Consider the following 17,819-nt stretch of genomic DNA (forward strand, 5'->3'; position numbering starts at 1 on the left):
TCGAGGGTCTGCCCAATCAGTTCGAGATCGTCACTGATCACAAGAACCTCGAATACTGGCGCACGTCCCAGCACCTCACGCGTCGTCAAGCGCGATGGTCGCTGTTCCTAGCGCGCTTTGACTTCTGCATCACGCATAAAGCCGGGACGTCCAATGGAAAGGCTGATGGCCTGTCACGTCGATCAGACCATCAGATCGGTGATGAGGACGATAACACCGATCAGGTGGTTCTCAAACCAGAGCGCTTCCGCATCGCCTCCGCCAGGCGCGGCCATGCCTCGGTAACGGCCGATCAGTCGCTTCTGAAGCGCATTAGGGAGTGTTCGGATAAGGATCGGGAGGTGGCCGAGGCACTTGAAAAAGTACAGGACCTCGGGCCGCCCCGGCTGCAAAGGGGTTTTGAGGAGTGGAATGCCGAACAAGGGCTTCTGCTGTTCCGCGGATGCGTGTACGTCCCAAAAAACGCAGAGCTCCGGTGGGATATAGTCAAGATCCACCACGACTCGCCGATTGCCGGTCATGGCGGCCGTGCCAAAACCCTGGAGCTCGTGTCGCGGAATTACTGGTGGCCAGGAATGTCTAAATTCGTCAATGAGTACGTAAGCACCTGCGACGTGTGCAACCGTACAAAGACATTCCCAGCCAAACCCCAGGGTCCGCTGAAGCCGAATGAGATCCCCAAGCGCCCATGGCAGATCATCACGACCGACATGATCGTTGGCTTGCCGAAGTCTGATGGATTTGACTCGATCCTGGTCACCGCCGACCGCTTTACCAAGCAGGTCCACTTCTCGGCCTGTCATGAGACCCTGACGGCAGAAGGTGCGGCAGACCTGTACATCCGCGATGTGTTCAAGCATCATGGGGCCCCGGCCAAGGTCATATCAGACCGAGGTCCCCAGTTTGCTTCAAAATATCTCCATGCGGTGTACAAGGGACTAGGGATTGAGCCAGCGCTGTCCACAGTGTTCCACCCTCAGACGGACGGCCAGACGGAGTGCTGGAACCAGGAAATCGAACAGTACCTGCGTGCTTTCACAAACCATAGGCAGGATGATTGGGCAAAGCAGTTGCTGCTCACGGAATTCGCACTGAACAACCGAGTTCACTCCACGACCGGGCATTCCCCTTTCTTCCTGCATCAAGGGTACCATCCTGAGATCCAAGTGCGGATCAATCCGATGTCTGCGATGCCTGCGGCCGCTGATCGGCTCAAAATCCTGAAGGAGATTCGCGACGATACGCGCTCTGCGCTCGAGCTGTCAGCCGAGCGTATGAAAGTGTACTACGATAAGCACGTGCAAGAGGCACCGGTCTTCGTGCCGGGGGACAAGGTCTGGCTTGATGCTCGGAACCTTAAGCTGAAACAGCCGAGCAAGAAGCTCAGTCCCAAACGCCTTGGACCATATGCTGTGCGGCGGAAGCTCGGAGACCTGGATTACAAATTAATCCTGCCGAAGTCGGTGCCGGTGCACCCGGTATTCCATGTCTCCTTGCTGAGCAAGTACACGCGTAGCGATATCCCGGGCCGAGAGCCGGAGGAGCCGCCTGCAATCGAGGTTGAGGGCGACGAGGAATATGAGGTTGAGCGGATCAAAGATTCGAGGATCTTCCGGCATCAGCTGCAGTACCTCGTCAAGTGGAAGGGTTATGACGACTCGCATACGTCATGGGAACCGGCGCGCAACGTTGCCAATGCGCCGGCCCTCATAGCCGACTTCCACCGGAAGAATCCAAACGCCCCTCGCCGCCTCAACGCTGCTACCTTTGGTGGTCTCAACTTTCAGCCAATGCCTTCGCCGCTGACTGAAGCACGATGCCGCTCCAGGTGGGAGATGGGCAAGGGCACCTCGCATGAGGTCATGCGCCGTTCAGGGGGGGGTAATTGTCACGAGTTGACACGGCGTCTAGCCGCTTTTTAATTTTTTCCTTTTCGCGGGCTCGAACCCGCGACCTCTGTACTACATACCCGATATGGACGCGTTGTTATCTACTGTACGATCAGATTAGATAGGACGGCAGTGCACGGCACAGCTCGGGCTCCGCTGACACAGCTGCTCTGACTCACCGGCCCCCGGGGCTGCGTCAGCATGCTGCGCACGGACCAGCTGCGCACGGACCAGCACGCACAGCCTGCCCTTATCTCCCCATGTATATAAGCCGGCCTCTGCTGCCCTAGGGACCTCAGTTTCGACCTCTTGTCCCTAGGTCAGTAAGCTCCTTTGTATCCTTTACTTACCTTTACTAACTAATACATTTCTTGTCCCTAGCCTTAGGTTTGAGCACCGCTCACCATTGCTTCGGTGAGATTTAGTCGGACACCCCCAGCTCTTAGGTCTTCCCCTGTCGCTTGACCTCAAGTTGCGACAGCGGCTATGTCAGCGGAGCCCGAGCTGTGCCGCGCACTGCCATCCCATCTAATCTAATCGTACAGTAGATAGTGTTGTGTCCATATCGGGTATGTAGTACAGAGGTTGCAGGTTCAAGCCCGCGAAAAGGAAAAAATTAAAAAACGGCTAAACACTGTGCCAACTCGTGACAACACATGATATAGGTATCTGCCCCAGATGGGTCACAATACGTTGCAGTATGCGGCAGCACAAAATCCATGTAGTGAAGGATCTGAACACCATCATATTCCTGCATTGTAAGGGTGTTCATGAACCAAGTCGAACTCTCGCACCGAGGTGCCTACATCGACCAGATGAACCTGTACGACAAGCTCTGACCATCTAGCAAGGCAGAGTATCCAGGTCTGTTTGACTCACTCATAATTGTGGGAATGTGAGTACAAAGCCTGCACACAGCGCAAGGAAGCAAGTTTGAAGTACGAAATTCGCCACTCTGGCACCGTGTGACAGTGCTCGAGCGATCCGGCGGCAACGTCACGCGATGGCTACAACAAATTTGAGCGGAGTCTAAAAGTGACCCTGTCGACCGCCGAGGAGCCACGCGCCTCTGAGCGAGACTTCAGCTCTCAGAATGTACGCTACGATTCCTATAATACTATCTGGTGATATGACCGGGCATATAAACACGCATCCCTTTCTCTGAAAACGGTCGCACAGGTATCTAGTGATGAATCCGCGGCACAAATCGAACAGACCTCTTCCGGATAATTTCGTTAAAGATAGGAGCATCCACTGGTGAATCATAGTAGTACGAGACTTCGAGTGGCTCACGCTTTGTGTCCTAGCAACCATTTCCGGTCGCCACCGGCATCAGTAACAAAAACGGACTTCCCCTTGCTCGCCGGTTTAGGAAGGAGAACAAGGTAGAAACATTGTTCTGTGGCGTGCGCTTCAGTTCATATAAAAGCTTCCCTTACTTTGAGAGTCGTAAGCTTTGTTCTTGTCGACATCCTCTCTACACCCCTGCAGTGGATTCAAGTATGGAGACTAAGCAGTCGAAGCCACGAAATCCACTCGCGTCCATCCGTCGCATCTCGGGCGCGAGGCGAGTCAAAGTCACTGTGTATGGAAAGATTTATACGGCACTCGTTCCCCTGCCGATACCATTCAACGAGAGACAGCCAATTCCCCAGATAGCATATATACCACCGCTGTTCGTTCACAACACTCTTTCAATCCAATTACCGTTCATCAATTTCGACTGGTCTGGGAACCCATACCGTTCTGGCATCCGCCCTATCGACGTCGGGCACATTTACACGGAGCAGCTGACAGAATGTATGGAAGGTGGCCGGGACCATGTGTTTGCACACGTCCCGTTTTCCAACATTATATTCTTGTTCCAATTTGAGGCAAGTTCTTCTTCATCAAGTGGCGCCTGCTGACTGTCTAATTGTCCCACCTAGTGGTTTTCACCTTCACATACGTTCTATTTCACCCTCGAGATAGGTGATCCAAACCGGCTTACCCGGGCGCAGCTATTGGTGAAGACTCGTGATATTTTTCTCAGTCTTTTGAACGTACGTGTCCTCTAATCAGGGTTGTTCACTTGGCTCAACTTCTCAACTGTACCGTTACAGAGCCGAGGGACACCCGATCCAGTGTACGACCGAGGGGTTCAACTTCTTTTGGCGGCCAAGGGCGTGAAGTACGACGGAATGATTATGACGGGTATCTCACAGCTACACGGGAACATCTTTCGCGTCCACTGTGACACGTGGCTTGAAAGTTCTGCGGAGCCTTCTCCGTGAAATGCTGATCCCTAACGCTGCGCAATTGACACGATAGATGGGTACTGCAGCAATAATTAGACACTAAACGTAACGTAGGGACCTTTACGATATATTCTATGTTGACTAGGGACGATTGTGTGGTCTTCACGGCTTGCTTGCCTAGAACTATGGCTGAACATATTGATCTCGAGGTAATTTGTGACTCACCTCCGCACACCCCGGGGCACTATGAGAGTACCCACGCCCATAGAGCGGACACACCAGCCATGCGACAAGCTCCTCTACCACAACGATGTCGGGTGTGTCCCTGCGCGTCGAATCGGGTATGATCCATTATGAGGCGAGTGACGTGGTGAAAAGGCAGGAAGCCGACGTCTGTATGTACACTGGAGCATAAATATAACGCAGCATTCAAACGCGTAGTCAAATGAGTAAGTAAGCAGGAGACTCACCATTGAAGAGGATGTTAAGGCAGACCCGCCATATATGACGCGCGAATAGACTAGTATGAGGAAAAGCGGAAGATATGTCTGCGTAATAGTATATAGAGATAATAGCGGGGGGCACGAATAGTGGCATCGTCATAGTAAAATGCGTCTTTATAAGCGGAGGATGCGCCACCGCTATGACCTCGATAACTAGCCTTGACGCGGCCAACAAGTTTGCTTATTGTTATGACGCCACTGTGTGTCATAAAACATGTTGTCAGCACTATATCCATGTTTCAAGAATTGACACCGCACAACAACGACGATTTCCCTCGTGGATCTGGTCGGTGGGCAGACGTTCGGAAGAGTGCACCTCACACATTCCATATTCAGAAAATGTCACGACACCGTGCTGAAAGGTGTTGTTATGCTGGCTCTCGCGGAAAAAGAGTGGTGTTCGCATATAGGGCTCATGTGGCACATCCTGGAGCAGTGCTGTACCCGCCGGCGGGCCCGTGCGTGGAGAATATGAGTCGAATTGACACTTCCGATCATTGCGTTTGGCGAACGTAGCAGTGCTCATATGCATCGTGTATCTGCGTTCGGAGAGGATCTACACAGGCGGCGCTGAGATTGAGTTCAACCCGGGTTCATCAAACAACACGCTCAACCCAGGATGGACCGGGTTTTTCCCCGAATTGGCACCGCCGGGTCTTTTCTGATTCAGCCTGGCATTGGGTAAAACCTGGCACCCGGTGACCTGCGCCACGCCAGGTTCAGTGGACGGGCCGGACAATGCCGCTATTCCGCGAGCACCCCATAATTCCCATAAAATAATTCAAATAAATGATATATATATTATCCTGTATTCTACGGACATTCGACAGCAGCGCAAACCAATAGCTAATAGCTACATATATACAAGTGTGTTCAGTATGTCAGTAGGTCAGTATGTCAGTAGGTCAGTAGGTCAGTAAGTCAGTAGGTCAGTAAGTCAGTATGTCAGTAAGTCAGTAAGTTCGGACGTCAGTAGGTTGGGACATCAGTATTGTCAGTATATGATTAGTGCGTCGCTATTGTCAGTGGTATGTCAGTCTTGTCAGTCTTGTCAATATCATGTACTCCAGTCGGCCACAGGTGCAGGGAGTTGAGGAAGAAAAACGACGACTCACGCTGGAAAATGCGCAGTCACAATGTGTTACCCAGGTCACATGACTGTGACCTCAAGGCCGTCAGTGTCCGCAACTGCGGACAGGACTGGCGGCATAGGACGAGCGACACGCAGGACGACGAGAATAAGAGCGACGAGAAAACGAGGGCAGAGGAGCGAATATATACGAGGGCGGATGCAAGCCAAGGGTGGGGTGGCCCCTATCCATGGCCTGAGGGAGTTTCAGCGCCGGCCCCATGCTTGCGGGCTTTGGGTTTTCCCCGACTCCCTATGCCGAGCTGACGTCGGGATCGGGGCGGATGGGCGAGGGGCCAAGAGGACGTGGGTTAAACCCAATCCGGGGACTCCGGGTGACCCCGGGGCGTGGGAACTCAGGTTAGACTCGGGACCAAGCTCTGGCAGTGTAAGAGACGGATCACGCCCGGCGTTTGCCGAGTCCACGTGGAAGTGCGATCATAGAGCGCTTGGTGTGTGCACAGCCTCCCTGCGACCCTTAACCACTGTGAAAAGCTGAGAACGCCTATTGTTGATACGAATGGACTGAGACACTGGGAATTTCTCAAAATCACCTTTAAGCCTGCTATACGCGTTGTCTGAGGTACCATAGACCTCACCGCTCGCTGTCTTCTCATGCCTGCCCTTATTGCCCGCACCTTGACGCACTCTCTGAAAGTATTCGAATCGCTTCTTATTTGTCTCTCTAAGTACCACTGATGTAGTGTCTGTTAAGTCCTCATGGTGGTTGAAGAAATTCATGGCTACGCGCACGGGTTCGTTACCACTAAACATTCCGAAATCTACTTCAGCCCGCTCGCTCGTCCTCGCCGCAATCGCTGCCATCGAGCACGCCGACATCCTGCGGTAGGGCATCCCATCCATCTCGTCCTCGTGCAGAAACCCATGCAGGAAGTCCAGGACCTCCTTGCTCAAGCTCAAATCCCCCACCCGGCTGCTGCTCGCCGAGCTCCCGTCGCCGAGTTGCTCTCCCGCCTCAGCTTAGCACAGCGCTTCAAATGATCCTCGCACCCGTTTTCGCCTTTGCGGTGACATTTGAGCGCATCTACCCGAAGGAAACACATTTCGCATGAACTGCAGACGTGCTTGCTGATCTTGAAGCATTGCAGTAGGTGACGGCGGAAATCGTATCGGGTCTCGAACGACCATTCGCAACCCGGACAAGGGCAAGCAAATCGCCTCTTTCCATCGTGTGGCTCCCTTTTCTTCTTTTTACGCTTGTTTGCGTTTGCGTCTGAATCGGCGTTGGAATCAGTACCAGCGTATCCATCGTTGATACCGCCAATGCTACTGTCCAGCCTCTTCCTCTTGGCCGCGCGACCGGACTGCGCTCTTCCGCATCCAGTTTCAGCTGAAGGCACAGGCTCGAGAGTGTTGGCGCATGAGACAGCACGTCCCTTGCGCTTCTCCTCTGCAGTGGCCGCCGAGTCCGTGTATCTGTGGCCTGTGGGAGTCGTTCGGACACCTTCGCTGCGTGCGGCCTCGGAAGCGAACGTTGCTTCTGCTCGCGGCTACCTGATTGTGGTCTCCGCGTGCGCGAATGAGGTGCGAGGAAAGTCCCTGTGGACGTCGTATGCGCCCATTCGTGCTTCCGAGGAGTTTCTGTGTCGACGTATTTTTTGTCGTTGTCGTCGCTACTGCCATTTTCGCTGTATGAATCGACAAGCCTTTCGAATGAGGTAGCATCGTGTATAATGTTTGCTTTTCATTGCCCACCATGAGCGGGCAAAGGAAGGCTACATAATACACGTCAGTTGTCTATACACTCGAAGTCACATAGTGCAACAGTAGTCTTACCATCTGATAGATTAGTTGCAGGATCGTGCGCCTCGTAGTGCTGAGACGGGTGGGCGCGAACAAGAGATCGCCGAAGAGTGGCGGTACTGTTAGTGGATCTGGGTAAGGTAGATGCGGTAAAACCCACCTGCGGTATACATTCGCGATGTTTTGATAGGTCTAGGATGATCCCTAAGGGATTCATGGATGGTGTCTGTGCGATTGCCCACAACGGCTAGGTTGTGATGTCTATCAGCTATGGTGTCGGAGATGGCGACTAAATGCATATACAGATGGGTTTACTTCATACAGGCGTGCCTGCAATGCTCCATCGAAGAACCCTTGGTACCCTGAATACTCAGAGATCTCCCTGCGCTGCATGGTCGAGCTTTGGTCATGATCGGGAATAGGGAGACCGGGGGACTGTTTGTCGTGGGGTTGAATACCGAGTAGCGATGTCTCCGTCGAGCAATTGCAGAGGCATGACCTCGTGAAATGGCGGAGCTGATGCTCCATATTACAGTAGTCGTTCATGATGGTGCTGCTCTTATCGGACCATGTGACCAGTACTTCCTCCTTGCGCTAGTATCCGTTGTCAGCGTGGCAACTGCGATGTACAGCGAGCGTCACGTACTACCAATGCGGCGTCATACGGGAAGGCATATTCTAGATCTTCAAATGATTGCACGATTGGAATGTATAGATCATTCTCGTCGACCTTATTATTCCATGGGCTGGAAGCATGAGTGAGTACAGGCTGGCGGCTTCAAGGTTTAGTGAAATCACTGACTATGCATGCAGAATATCCTCGACAGCTCGAGTTCGCGCCTTCAATGCGACCTTGAACCCAAGCCCGGAAATGGCCGCTGCAAACGGCAGATTGCGATGGTGGGATGCGAGTATGAGGCTGTCGGTGAGCAAGCACGCGGAAGCGTGTTCGTCTTCAGAAGCGTTCACAAGAGAATGTACCAGGATCTGAAGGATGGAAAACTCAGGGGACTCCATGATGAGTGGTACAAGCTGAGGAAGATGTCAAAGCGCAGGTGTGACGAACGATTTTGTGGACCTTTGACTTGGACGATCTTCTCCGCTTTCAAAGTCCGCGTATCGAAGGATTGTGCTTATGTATCGGACTTGTAACTGAGCTCGGTGAGGTAAGCCTTTGTTGTCTGATGTCTTCCTTTATTGAATACAAGCAACGGTTCAGGCGCTTACACACACATAAGCAGTATCTTGGAGCAGAGTAACTACTTGTTCGCTATTCCATTTATCACGTCCATTGTATACAATGTAAGTGAGCTGTCCGCGACAGTTTCCAAGAGAAAATGGGCATGGCTCGTCGACAGGTTGCACCGACACCATGCTTCGCGTCACACTACATCCTCCCCGGCGCCGGTGTGATCTATCGCTTCTCGGCCGATTATCTCGAAGACTATCGAACTAGTTGGCCACTGATGCTCACTATTTGAGAATAAACGCTGAAGCTTCCAGGTTCCATGCGCGACGCATCCGACAAAGCTGCCACTACGCTCGTCCTGGAGTGTTTACTACCATGTAATTTTGGTATCCGTTCGTAGATTCTATTTACCCCTTGTAGATACACGACACAATCCACCGCTCAGCTGAAAGAATCTGTCTCATCATTTTTCAGTCGCAGAAAATAAGGCAGCGAACACTATGCGCAGAAAACTGGCGGACATGACCATCTTCTCGCTGATTAAGTGCTACAGACTCGTCAGCCGCACTATCATTCATATGAGTCAACCACTTCAAACGACTGGGGCGACAGCCGACATCGACCAAGGTCTGGTGCGCCCCGCATCTCGCCCACCGGGCACTTACAGAGTATCCTTCAGGAGTGGCGCATCTCTTGCTCTCGGATGTCAATATCATACAGCCTGTACCACGATGACACAACTATTGCTGTTTGCGCCGCACATATGTAGCTGGACTCACGAGGAACGGATAGTAGTTCTATAGACACTTTATTGCGAGCACACATGGTACACTACATAAGCGACGCATGGCGCGGGTAACAGGATAATGTAGATACAATGGTGATAGTCTCGTGAAGGTAGTGGTAGCATTCTGAAAGCTGGAGCGAGTTGATGTGGGAAGACTTATGAGATGTGAGTGTCCTGTGTGATGGTTCGCATGGACCGCACTGTGCCTCTCGGGTCTTGTAGGCCTGTAGGTATGGGTCGTCGCTGATACAAGTATGGTGTGTTTGATGGTTAACATGGCGACTACGTCAAGTCTGATGTCGAAATCGGTGCGACACTTGTTGTGCGACCATGACCAGGCCAATAGGAGTATGATATATGTATGTCATCCCCAGTGGTCGGCGAGCATCTAAGTGTAGGCTGGGCTATTGACGCGAATATTTTCAGACAGAGAGTGCGTCAAGGTGCGGGCAATAAAGGGCAGGCATAAGACGACAGCGAGCGGTAAGGTCTAACGTACCTTTAGACATCGCGTATAGCAAGCTTGGAGGTGATTTTTGAAAATTCCCAGTGTCTCAGTCCATTCGTATCAACAATAGGCGTTCTCAGCTTTTCACAGTGGTTAAGGGTCGCAGGGAGGCTGTGCACACACCAAGCGCTCTATGATCGCACTTCCACGTGGACTCGGCAAACGCCGAGCGTCCATTTCCACTGCTCCGCAGTGTCCGCCAGTAGTTCATCTCTCAGATTCTCTTCCAAACGCAAACGCACAATGGCTCGAGTCACTCAATCTGGAGCCGTATAATGCATGTAGCGCTCCGTTTACCGTATTCATACTAATGACGTCAATGGCCAACGGAATAACATCACGCATTTTGAACATTCAACATGGGCCGTTTCTGGTTGTGGGTTCCGCATCTTCGCCAGACATCCCTTCGTATAACTGCCTGTATTTTCCTCATCGTCGCTTTCCTTGCGAGCTTTGCTGTACGGTTTGGCTACACAGGTGCTCCTTTTTCCTATTCGAAGAGCCACACTCATTGACATGGTCATCGATAGAGCTCCCTTTTCCATTCTCTGCAGTCAACCGAAGAGCGGAGAACGCAAGCCTTCATGTTCCTATGTGACGCTCAGTGCGTCGGGTGCCCACGTTTCTTATTCATTTCCTTGGCAGTCGGATCCGGGAGGTAGCGTCCGTTTTTCGCACCCTGAGCGGCATTGTCGGCCGCTTCACGAGTTTGAGCCGACGCAAGGGGAAGAATATCAGATAACCTTTTACGATGTGGATTCTGGGTGAGCTCAAGATGTCGCGGGATGATGTTGCAGACTTTCAGGCACTTCCGCGCGTTTAAACTATTCACAGGAGCACACGACTATCGCGAGGCACGGAGGAGGGATGCCCTGATCCAAGGGCAATAAACCGGCGACCAGTGCTTTAGAGGTTCTCTCATGCATGGTACGATGCATCTCTCAATGTCGTGATGATCCCTATGGGGGCTGACAAGAAAGAATCTCCATGAAGGGCTGGCTGATGCACGCTGATTTTTCTACATAGACGCGGAAAGACGCATTCATTGTAGGTATCAAATTCGAGTATACCCATCAAGCCATGATGCGACATCAGCAGGAAGTGAAGCATACATTATTAGATAACTATCTGATAATATTCGGGAATTCTTGGGGATTATGAGCGGCGAAGTGAAACAAAAGATATTAATGCAAAACAATAGACCCCCACCCGCCTGCCGCTCGCCGAGCTCCCATCGCCGAGCTGCTCTCCCGCCTGAGCTTGATTAGCACAGCGCTTCAAGTGATCTTCGTGGCGAGGTTTTAGCGCATTCATACCATCCGTGGGAGACGCATTCCACATGTACTGTAGATGTGTTTGCTGATCTTGAAGCATTGCAGTAGGCGACGGCAGAAATCGTACCGGGTACCGAGCGACCATTCACAATCCGGAAGAGGGAAACCAAACCCTGCTTTTATGCTCGTTGGCGTCGGAATCGGCCGTATCCATAATTACCACAAATATACCCGAAATCAGACAGCAGACGGCTGTCACGAATTATCCGTATCAATTGTACTATCCAGTCAAGCGCTTCGCTGCTCGAACCTCGGAGGGAAACCCGAGCTATGCGTTCCTCCAGTGGAATTTGAGTAATCCTGCTTCGACCCTGTCTTCAACATCCAGGCAGCCAAGTCGTCTGTGGATGTCCCTGGAGCGCGCATATCCTCATGACGAACAATCTTCAGGCTGCGCAGAATCCTTGCGTTGGGCGCAGGCTGGCTCCGATGTCAATTCCCGAAAGCCTAGGCGAGAGCTGAGGAAGCGTGACCTGAACCATGTCCGCCGCCCTGCTAATTGCTTGATCCTCTTTCGAAGCGCATGGGTGATGAGGTTTCGCGAATCAACATCTGCACTCTTCCCCAAGAATTGTGGTCAAATAATTCGTAGGTCTCATGATCGTAATGTCGTAGCACTCGAGGCTTATAGAAAGAAATGCAGAGGTCACATGGAAGTCATTGCCTCCGGATGAGAAGAGCGTCTTGGAGAGGCGTGCGGAGGAGGTGAAGATGCAGCATATCCAAGCACACCCTGAATACCAGTACAAACTGCAACGTAACGGGAAAAGAATACTCAAATAACTTCAAATTGTACCCGTAAGCAAGTACACAGCAGCGCGTTCATTGTCAGACGAAGCGTCCACAAGAGAATTTTCCAGGAGCTATAGAGTGGCAAAATCGAGGCACTTTGATGGGTGGTACAAGTTCAGGAAGGTGCCAAAGTGTATATGTGGTGAACGGGATTATAGATCCTGGACTTGAACGATCTCACTCACATTCAATGTTTGCGCGCTGAAAGATTGGGCTTAGACATTAGACTTGGAGTTACTCAGGTGAGGTCATCCTTTGTGCTTTTATGTCTTCGCTCTTGAGAGCAAGCGACGGCTTAGGCACTCACACAAGTATCTTCATTTTGGTAAGACAATGTAGTTGCTCACTATTCCATTCATCACTCCTATTGTTTACAATGTAAGTGAACTTGTCGCGACAGTCATCGAGAGCAAATGCGCATGGTTTACGAGGCTTGTCGACAGGTTGCACCGACACCATTCTTCGCATTACACTACAGTCTCCCCGCTGTCGGTATAAATGCTTCTCGGCCACATACCTCGAAGACTATCGACCTAGTTGGCCACTGGTGCTTACTGTTGGAAACGAGGAATGAACGCGGAAACCTCTAGGTATCTCATGGCTACGCTATGTAGAACAGGTTCCATGCACGGCGCCTCTGACAACGCTGCCGCCTAGCTTCATCCTGCAGACAGAGTTTACCATGCAAGCTTACTATCCGTTCGTGTAATTATATTTGCATCTTGCATCCCAGTGACACATTTCATCACTCAGCCGAAGGGGCTTGTCTCAACATACCTCAGCCGCAGAAAACGAGGCAGCTAAGACTATGCCCATAAACCTGGAGGACATGACCACCCGCTCGCCGATTTAGTGCTACAGGGGCATCGACTGTGTAATCCATGAATCGAACTCGAGTTCTAGTACCCTCTCGCACGCGACGGTACGTGTTGATTGTTTGGTCCTGTGTTCCAAGCTCGAATTACTGAGCGCTAGCCCAGACGTGGCCGGCGAAGTCACGTTACCCCAATGGTCTGTTATAACTCGCCGCAACCAGCCACAACGGTCTCTTACCTTTGTCCGCATCCATCACCCGCCTTTGTGAACGCCACTCTCCTCCGCAGACACAATCCACCCGATATCACCTTTACTCACAATAAAGAACTCACATCATCATACACAATGTCGACCCCTTGTGACGAACGCCACTCTGTAGCCAACGCCTCTTCTGCCTTCCCCGTTGATAAATTTGAAGACCAACACGCGGAAGTAGAAGTATCCCAAATCAGCACCTACATTGCCCCTGCCTACGCTGCGGTGGGCAGCCCTGACTGCGCATATTTCGAGTGGGACGCATCGCAACCGGTGCTATCCCAAACCATCTCCGCCAGCCCGCCCTCCCCGATTGCATCCTCCACGAGCCAACCCAGCACTTCGAGGCCGGCCAAGCGTCCTCTCACAGATGACGATGCGCCGCAAGGCTCGCCAAAAGTGCCGCGGCTGGCCAAGAAAGGGGGCTTATCCTCCCCTGACACCGCTCTTACTGAGGTCCAACCTAAGCGCAAGCATGTGCGCAAAAGCAGCAAGGGGCCTAATCATATTCCGCGGCCATTGAATTGTTTTATACTGTTCAAGAATGACTATATTCGGCGGCTGCACGAGTCCGGATACAAAGCGATGTCGAAGGACATCGTGAAGGAAATTGGTGAGTCAAGCCCATCGCTGTATGTATGGCAAGGGTATGACTTATCATTGCGTCGTCGTCATGTAGGCTTGATCTGGCGCTCTCTTCCCTATGATGAGTCTCAGTACTGGAAGGATCAGGCCAAGGGCGTTAAGGGCGAGCATAAAACAGTCTACCCGGGCTATAAATACAAGCCCGTACACAAGAAGAAGACGGGGAGGCCTCCCAAGTGCAAGCCTCGGATTGACGACATTCTTGCAGAGCTGGACGAAAAGGAGGGGAAGGAGAACAACCTGCAGCCAAAGGAAGATATATTGGCTAAGCGACAGGGTACATTGATCGAGGGCGGTCACACCGTAGAGAATATGCGGGCGATTGCAGATCGTCCACATGTCAGTCTTCCGACTCTTCCACTGACTACCCGGCAGCCTCAATCGCGCTTTCCGCTCCATTATTCCGTTTATTCACAAGGCGCAGCCACAGCGCAGTATGCTGAGACGAATAAAGGACCGTCTTATGCAGCGCAAGCAGTGCCGCAGTTTCAGCCACAGTTCGCATCGGTGATCCCAGCATTCCAGCAGGCGGGAGCATCTTGTCTTGCCACACATCATGCATGGCAGCCAGTCCATTCAAGTCCAGGATATACGCATAATTTAGATCCGGCGGCGTATAATGGCTTTGCTCGCTCAAATATTGCATATCCATTGACATATCGTATAGTGCGTGCTTCTACTTTATCATGTTCCTGTGACTGACAGTGCTCGTCTATCAGGGCGGAAATCATGCACAACATGGGCACCCCACACAAATGAATGGCTTCGAGGTCGTGGCGCCAATGTCGATGTACAACGCCGCACAGTGCCCTGCATACCTACCGTCCCCATCACACTTCTATGCAGGAAGCCCTGCCGCACTGCACCACTGTGGAACGACAGTACAATACACACCTCTGCATGCGATGCCGACACCCTATAGCATTCATGAGCCGAGCTCGCCTTACGTTGGGACCCCCCGCGAGTTCTCCCAGTCCGCGCCTCCGAGCCAGACTGCACAAGGGCCCTCGGAAGAGGATGTGGCATGGATGCTTGCCGTGCTCGAGGAGCAGGAATTGCTTGTCCCACAGCATAGGGATTCTCCCGACTTGGCGACATCGCTGATGTTCCCGGCAGAGGTCCACGACCACCTCACGGCACCCGAAGAACTGCCGCAGAGTGCAGGCCGGTTCTCTGACATGCTTCGGGATATTGATCGATGGTCAGACTCCCAATAGCTGCAATGGTCTGCATGTCGACCCTGGAGCGTTGCTGTATTGGGGCATAATTTATCCGTATTTACTGTCTGTATCGTGCTTTGCTCGTCTTGTGTATCGCGTTCATGTACCAGATTCCTGCTCGTATCTGATTGCTCTGTCTGTTTGTCGCAAGCTATCGCAGTTTCATTGCTGTACCTAACCTGACCCTAAGACAAGAGGATCTCGATCGTAGATCGTGCCACGTCCCGGCGTCTAAGTAGCTCATTCTATCGAGCAAAAATCAAAGCGACTCTACGTATTACGTTGTCTCCCCTATGCAGCCTACAATAGAGCGCCCTTTTTGATAGTCAGAGGATGGGCTCTCTAAAGGTCTGCTTCAATACACTCCCCCCGGACCGTAAGACAGCATTTCAAGCGTGCTAGCGATTGCCGACTGATGGCCGGATCCTGCCGAATGATGGCCGTCTGAACTTACCGTAGTGTTGGTTGCAAGTTGTGGCCTGGCGTCGCCTGAGATAACCACCGCCTTTCATTGAAGCTCGAAATGTCGCATCTATACTCACTGTGATGCATGATTCTCCGACACCGCGCGATCTGCTACGGCCATGACAATAATCATGTCCCAGGGTGACACCCCCCCCTCTGTATCGCGGCAATTGAAACTACATAACTCGAAGGGCATGACTGGTATCCGGCAGGAGAGCTGAAGTGAAAAAGAGTGACAGAGGGGTTGGATTCAGATATAGAATAAAAATAAAGATATTCAATGGCATTTGCTAGTGTAGATATCACGCGGGACAGGTGTATTCGGAGATGAAATAGGTTACGTAACTCCGAAATCGCGTCTTACTGTCGGGACCCACCAAATTGAACCAGACTACGTGTTACGTGGTGATCGCAATGTTTCATTAACCCACTCTACGGTTCCTGAGAGACAATCAGTGTTGATATGTGCTAATAGTAGTGCTCCACTGCGATCACCCTGAGTCAGTTACATCACCATCGCAACGGCTGCACAAAAGGCTCAGGAGCACCGTTCAGCTTGCAAATAGCAGCAAAAGGACACTACAGGCCAGGTATCACTCTCATCTCCCCCTTTTTGATCGAGTTCTGCCCTCGTTTCACGCAGCATTAGTTCAGTGACCGATGGTGTCAATATCATGCGACGTTGGGGCTATCCGATACCGGTCCCGACACTGGCTACATCTGCAATCAACGCTTATTTGAACACGCTGTATTGGTACGAGCTAAGTGTTCCTTCCTATTTGAAACACGCCTAGGTCTGTGTAGAGCTTCTCTGCTGTTAGCATAAATGCTTGCTACTCATTCGACAGTCTCAACATATTGCGCCCCTGACCCTCAGCGTATGACCCGAGGAATCCGCAAGACTTCTGACTTTGAAGGAACGGTGGGTACGGTACGTGATCGCTAGACAACATCATCGCCACGAGTCTCCTCTGCTTGTTATCCTGAAAACAATACTCGACACTTATCGTCATCTCTGTGCTGCTGCTGTTCAAGGTGATTAGCGGAACTACTCTCGAGAAGCCATTTGCTTACCCCTCGGAGATGATCCGAGAAACTGCCTGCTCAATCTTTGCTTCGCTGTAGGCCCATGTTAAGCGCGGCCAGTGATCTTAGCACCAGTCTGCTTTTGACCTTGTCAGATATTGTACTCCACGTGCGGGTGTGCACGAAAACGCCACCAGATTGTCTGCTAGCGAGCGGAGATGTGGCTCTACGAGCGCAGGCAGGTAAGGTGAGTAGTTCGATCACTGGGCGATGCTAGCGTATTCCGACTCGCCCTTGTCAAAATATATGAACCTCCACGGTTATCGTGTACAGTTCTCGCCATGCTTAGTCTTCTTCTGCATGACCTTGGTGAGTGGAAGATTTTCACAACACTTGCACCTAATGAAGCGCGCAGGTTCGCTCACGCTCTCCAGGTTTTTGTTTCAGCTACAGACCCTTCGGTATTTGGAACGCATCCGAGAACACGTTTACGCAAGGTGGAATCACTGACTATGGCTTGTAGGAAACGTCTTATGCATCGTAATCGCGCACGACATTGCAGACATGCAGACATATCATGGATACGACTATTGCCTCATGGATACGACTATTGCCGATCGATGCGTCCCTCAGGTCATACCGTCGTGTGAAGGAGGAGACAATGAAGTGCACTGCACGAGCCATATGGGTGCTTATACAAGCACTGATCAGCATTCAACTCGATTGACTTCTCAATTGTGCTCGTGAGATATGGGCGCCATGTGTTGCTATCTAGGTAATTGCTCTGTCCTTGCCGAGTCAAGGTGCGCTTTCCATACAGCCATGGAATTATGCCGCTGTCCTATAAAAACTACATAGTGTGTGTATGTTTCATGACCAATTCTATCCCTTGTTGCTACTCTTCCATGTTTCCTCCGTCCGAAACGGCGAATGCTGTTCGTTTTTCCACGCGTGTACTCTCAAGTTTGCTACATACTGAACACTTCTTGCAGACCGACATCTCAGCTAATAATGACGCCAAATCAGGATCAGTCAAACATGCACAAGTTGGAGAGCGAGCCAGTATGGACTACACGCCGGAGGCTAGACAATTTGACCGTCCGCTCGCTGACTCGGTGCTACATGGGCTCCATCTGCATAATCCATGAAGAAAACTCGAGTTATGGCACCCTGCCGCACACGACGGTACGTGCTGGTTGTTTGATCCTGTATTCCAAGCTTAATTTGCTGAGCGCTATCCCAGACGTGGCCAGCGAAGTC

General features: G+C 51.6%; 4 protein-coding genes across 4 annotated transcripts; 3 read left to right on the forward strand and 1 right to left on the reverse strand.

The window, feature by feature from the left end:
* Positions 1-2,659: 2,659 nt before the first annotated feature.
* POSPLADRAFT_1158046 (hypothetical protein) lies at positions 2,660-4,162 on the forward strand (the record flags this gene model as incomplete). Its single annotated transcript, XM_024487272.1, has 7 exons — positions 2,660-2,712; positions 2,741-2,753; positions 2,862-2,984; positions 3,197-3,338; positions 3,381-3,767; positions 3,861-3,931; positions 3,992-4,162. The coding sequence occupies 7 exons, from the start codon at positions 2,660-2,662 to the stop codon at positions 4,160-4,162; spliced, it is 960 nt and encodes a 319-aa protein (XP_024333685.1).
* Positions 4,163-6,196: 2,034 nt separating this feature from the next.
* POSPLADRAFT_1158381 (hypothetical protein) lies at positions 6,197-8,539 on the reverse strand (the record flags this gene model as incomplete). The annotated part of the gene is made up of 9 exons (XM_024487315.1): positions 6,197-6,738; positions 6,834-7,202; positions 7,253-7,425; positions 7,475-7,494; positions 7,556-7,653; positions 7,683-7,783; positions 7,845-8,116; positions 8,169-8,268; positions 8,325-8,539. 9 exons carry the CDS (start codon positions 8,537-8,539, stop codon positions 6,197-6,199), a joined length of 1,890 nt encoding a protein of 629 aa, XP_024333686.1.
* Positions 8,540-10,365: 1,826 nt separating this feature from the next.
* Positions 10,366-12,123, forward strand: POSPLADRAFT_1050335 (hypothetical protein; the record flags this gene model as incomplete). Its single annotated transcript, XM_024479963.1, has 5 exons — positions 10,366-10,464; positions 10,652-10,770; positions 11,058-11,107; positions 11,386-11,822; positions 11,956-12,123. 5 exons carry the CDS (start codon positions 10,366-10,368, stop codon positions 12,121-12,123), a joined length of 873 nt encoding a protein of 290 aa, XP_024333687.1.
* A 1,170-nt stretch (positions 12,124-13,293) lies between these two features.
* Positions 13,294-15,065, forward strand: POSPLADRAFT_1158054 (hypothetical protein; the record flags this gene model as incomplete). The annotated part of the gene is made up of 5 exons (XM_024487273.1): positions 13,294-13,680; positions 13,747-13,816; positions 13,883-14,187; positions 14,224-14,514; positions 14,568-15,065. The coding sequence occupies 5 exons, from the start codon at positions 13,294-13,296 to the stop codon at positions 15,063-15,065; spliced, it is 1,551 nt and encodes a 516-aa protein (XP_024333688.1).
* Positions 15,066-17,819: the final 2,754 nt, after the last annotated feature.

The sequence above is a fragment of the Postia placenta genome (genome assembly GCF_002117355.1).
Source record: "Postia placenta MAD-698-R-SB12 unplaced genomic scaffold POSPLAscaffold_20, whole genome shotgun sequence".
NCBI lineage: Eukaryota > Fungi > Basidiomycota > Agaricomycetes > Polyporales > Adustoporiaceae > Rhodonia > Rhodonia placenta.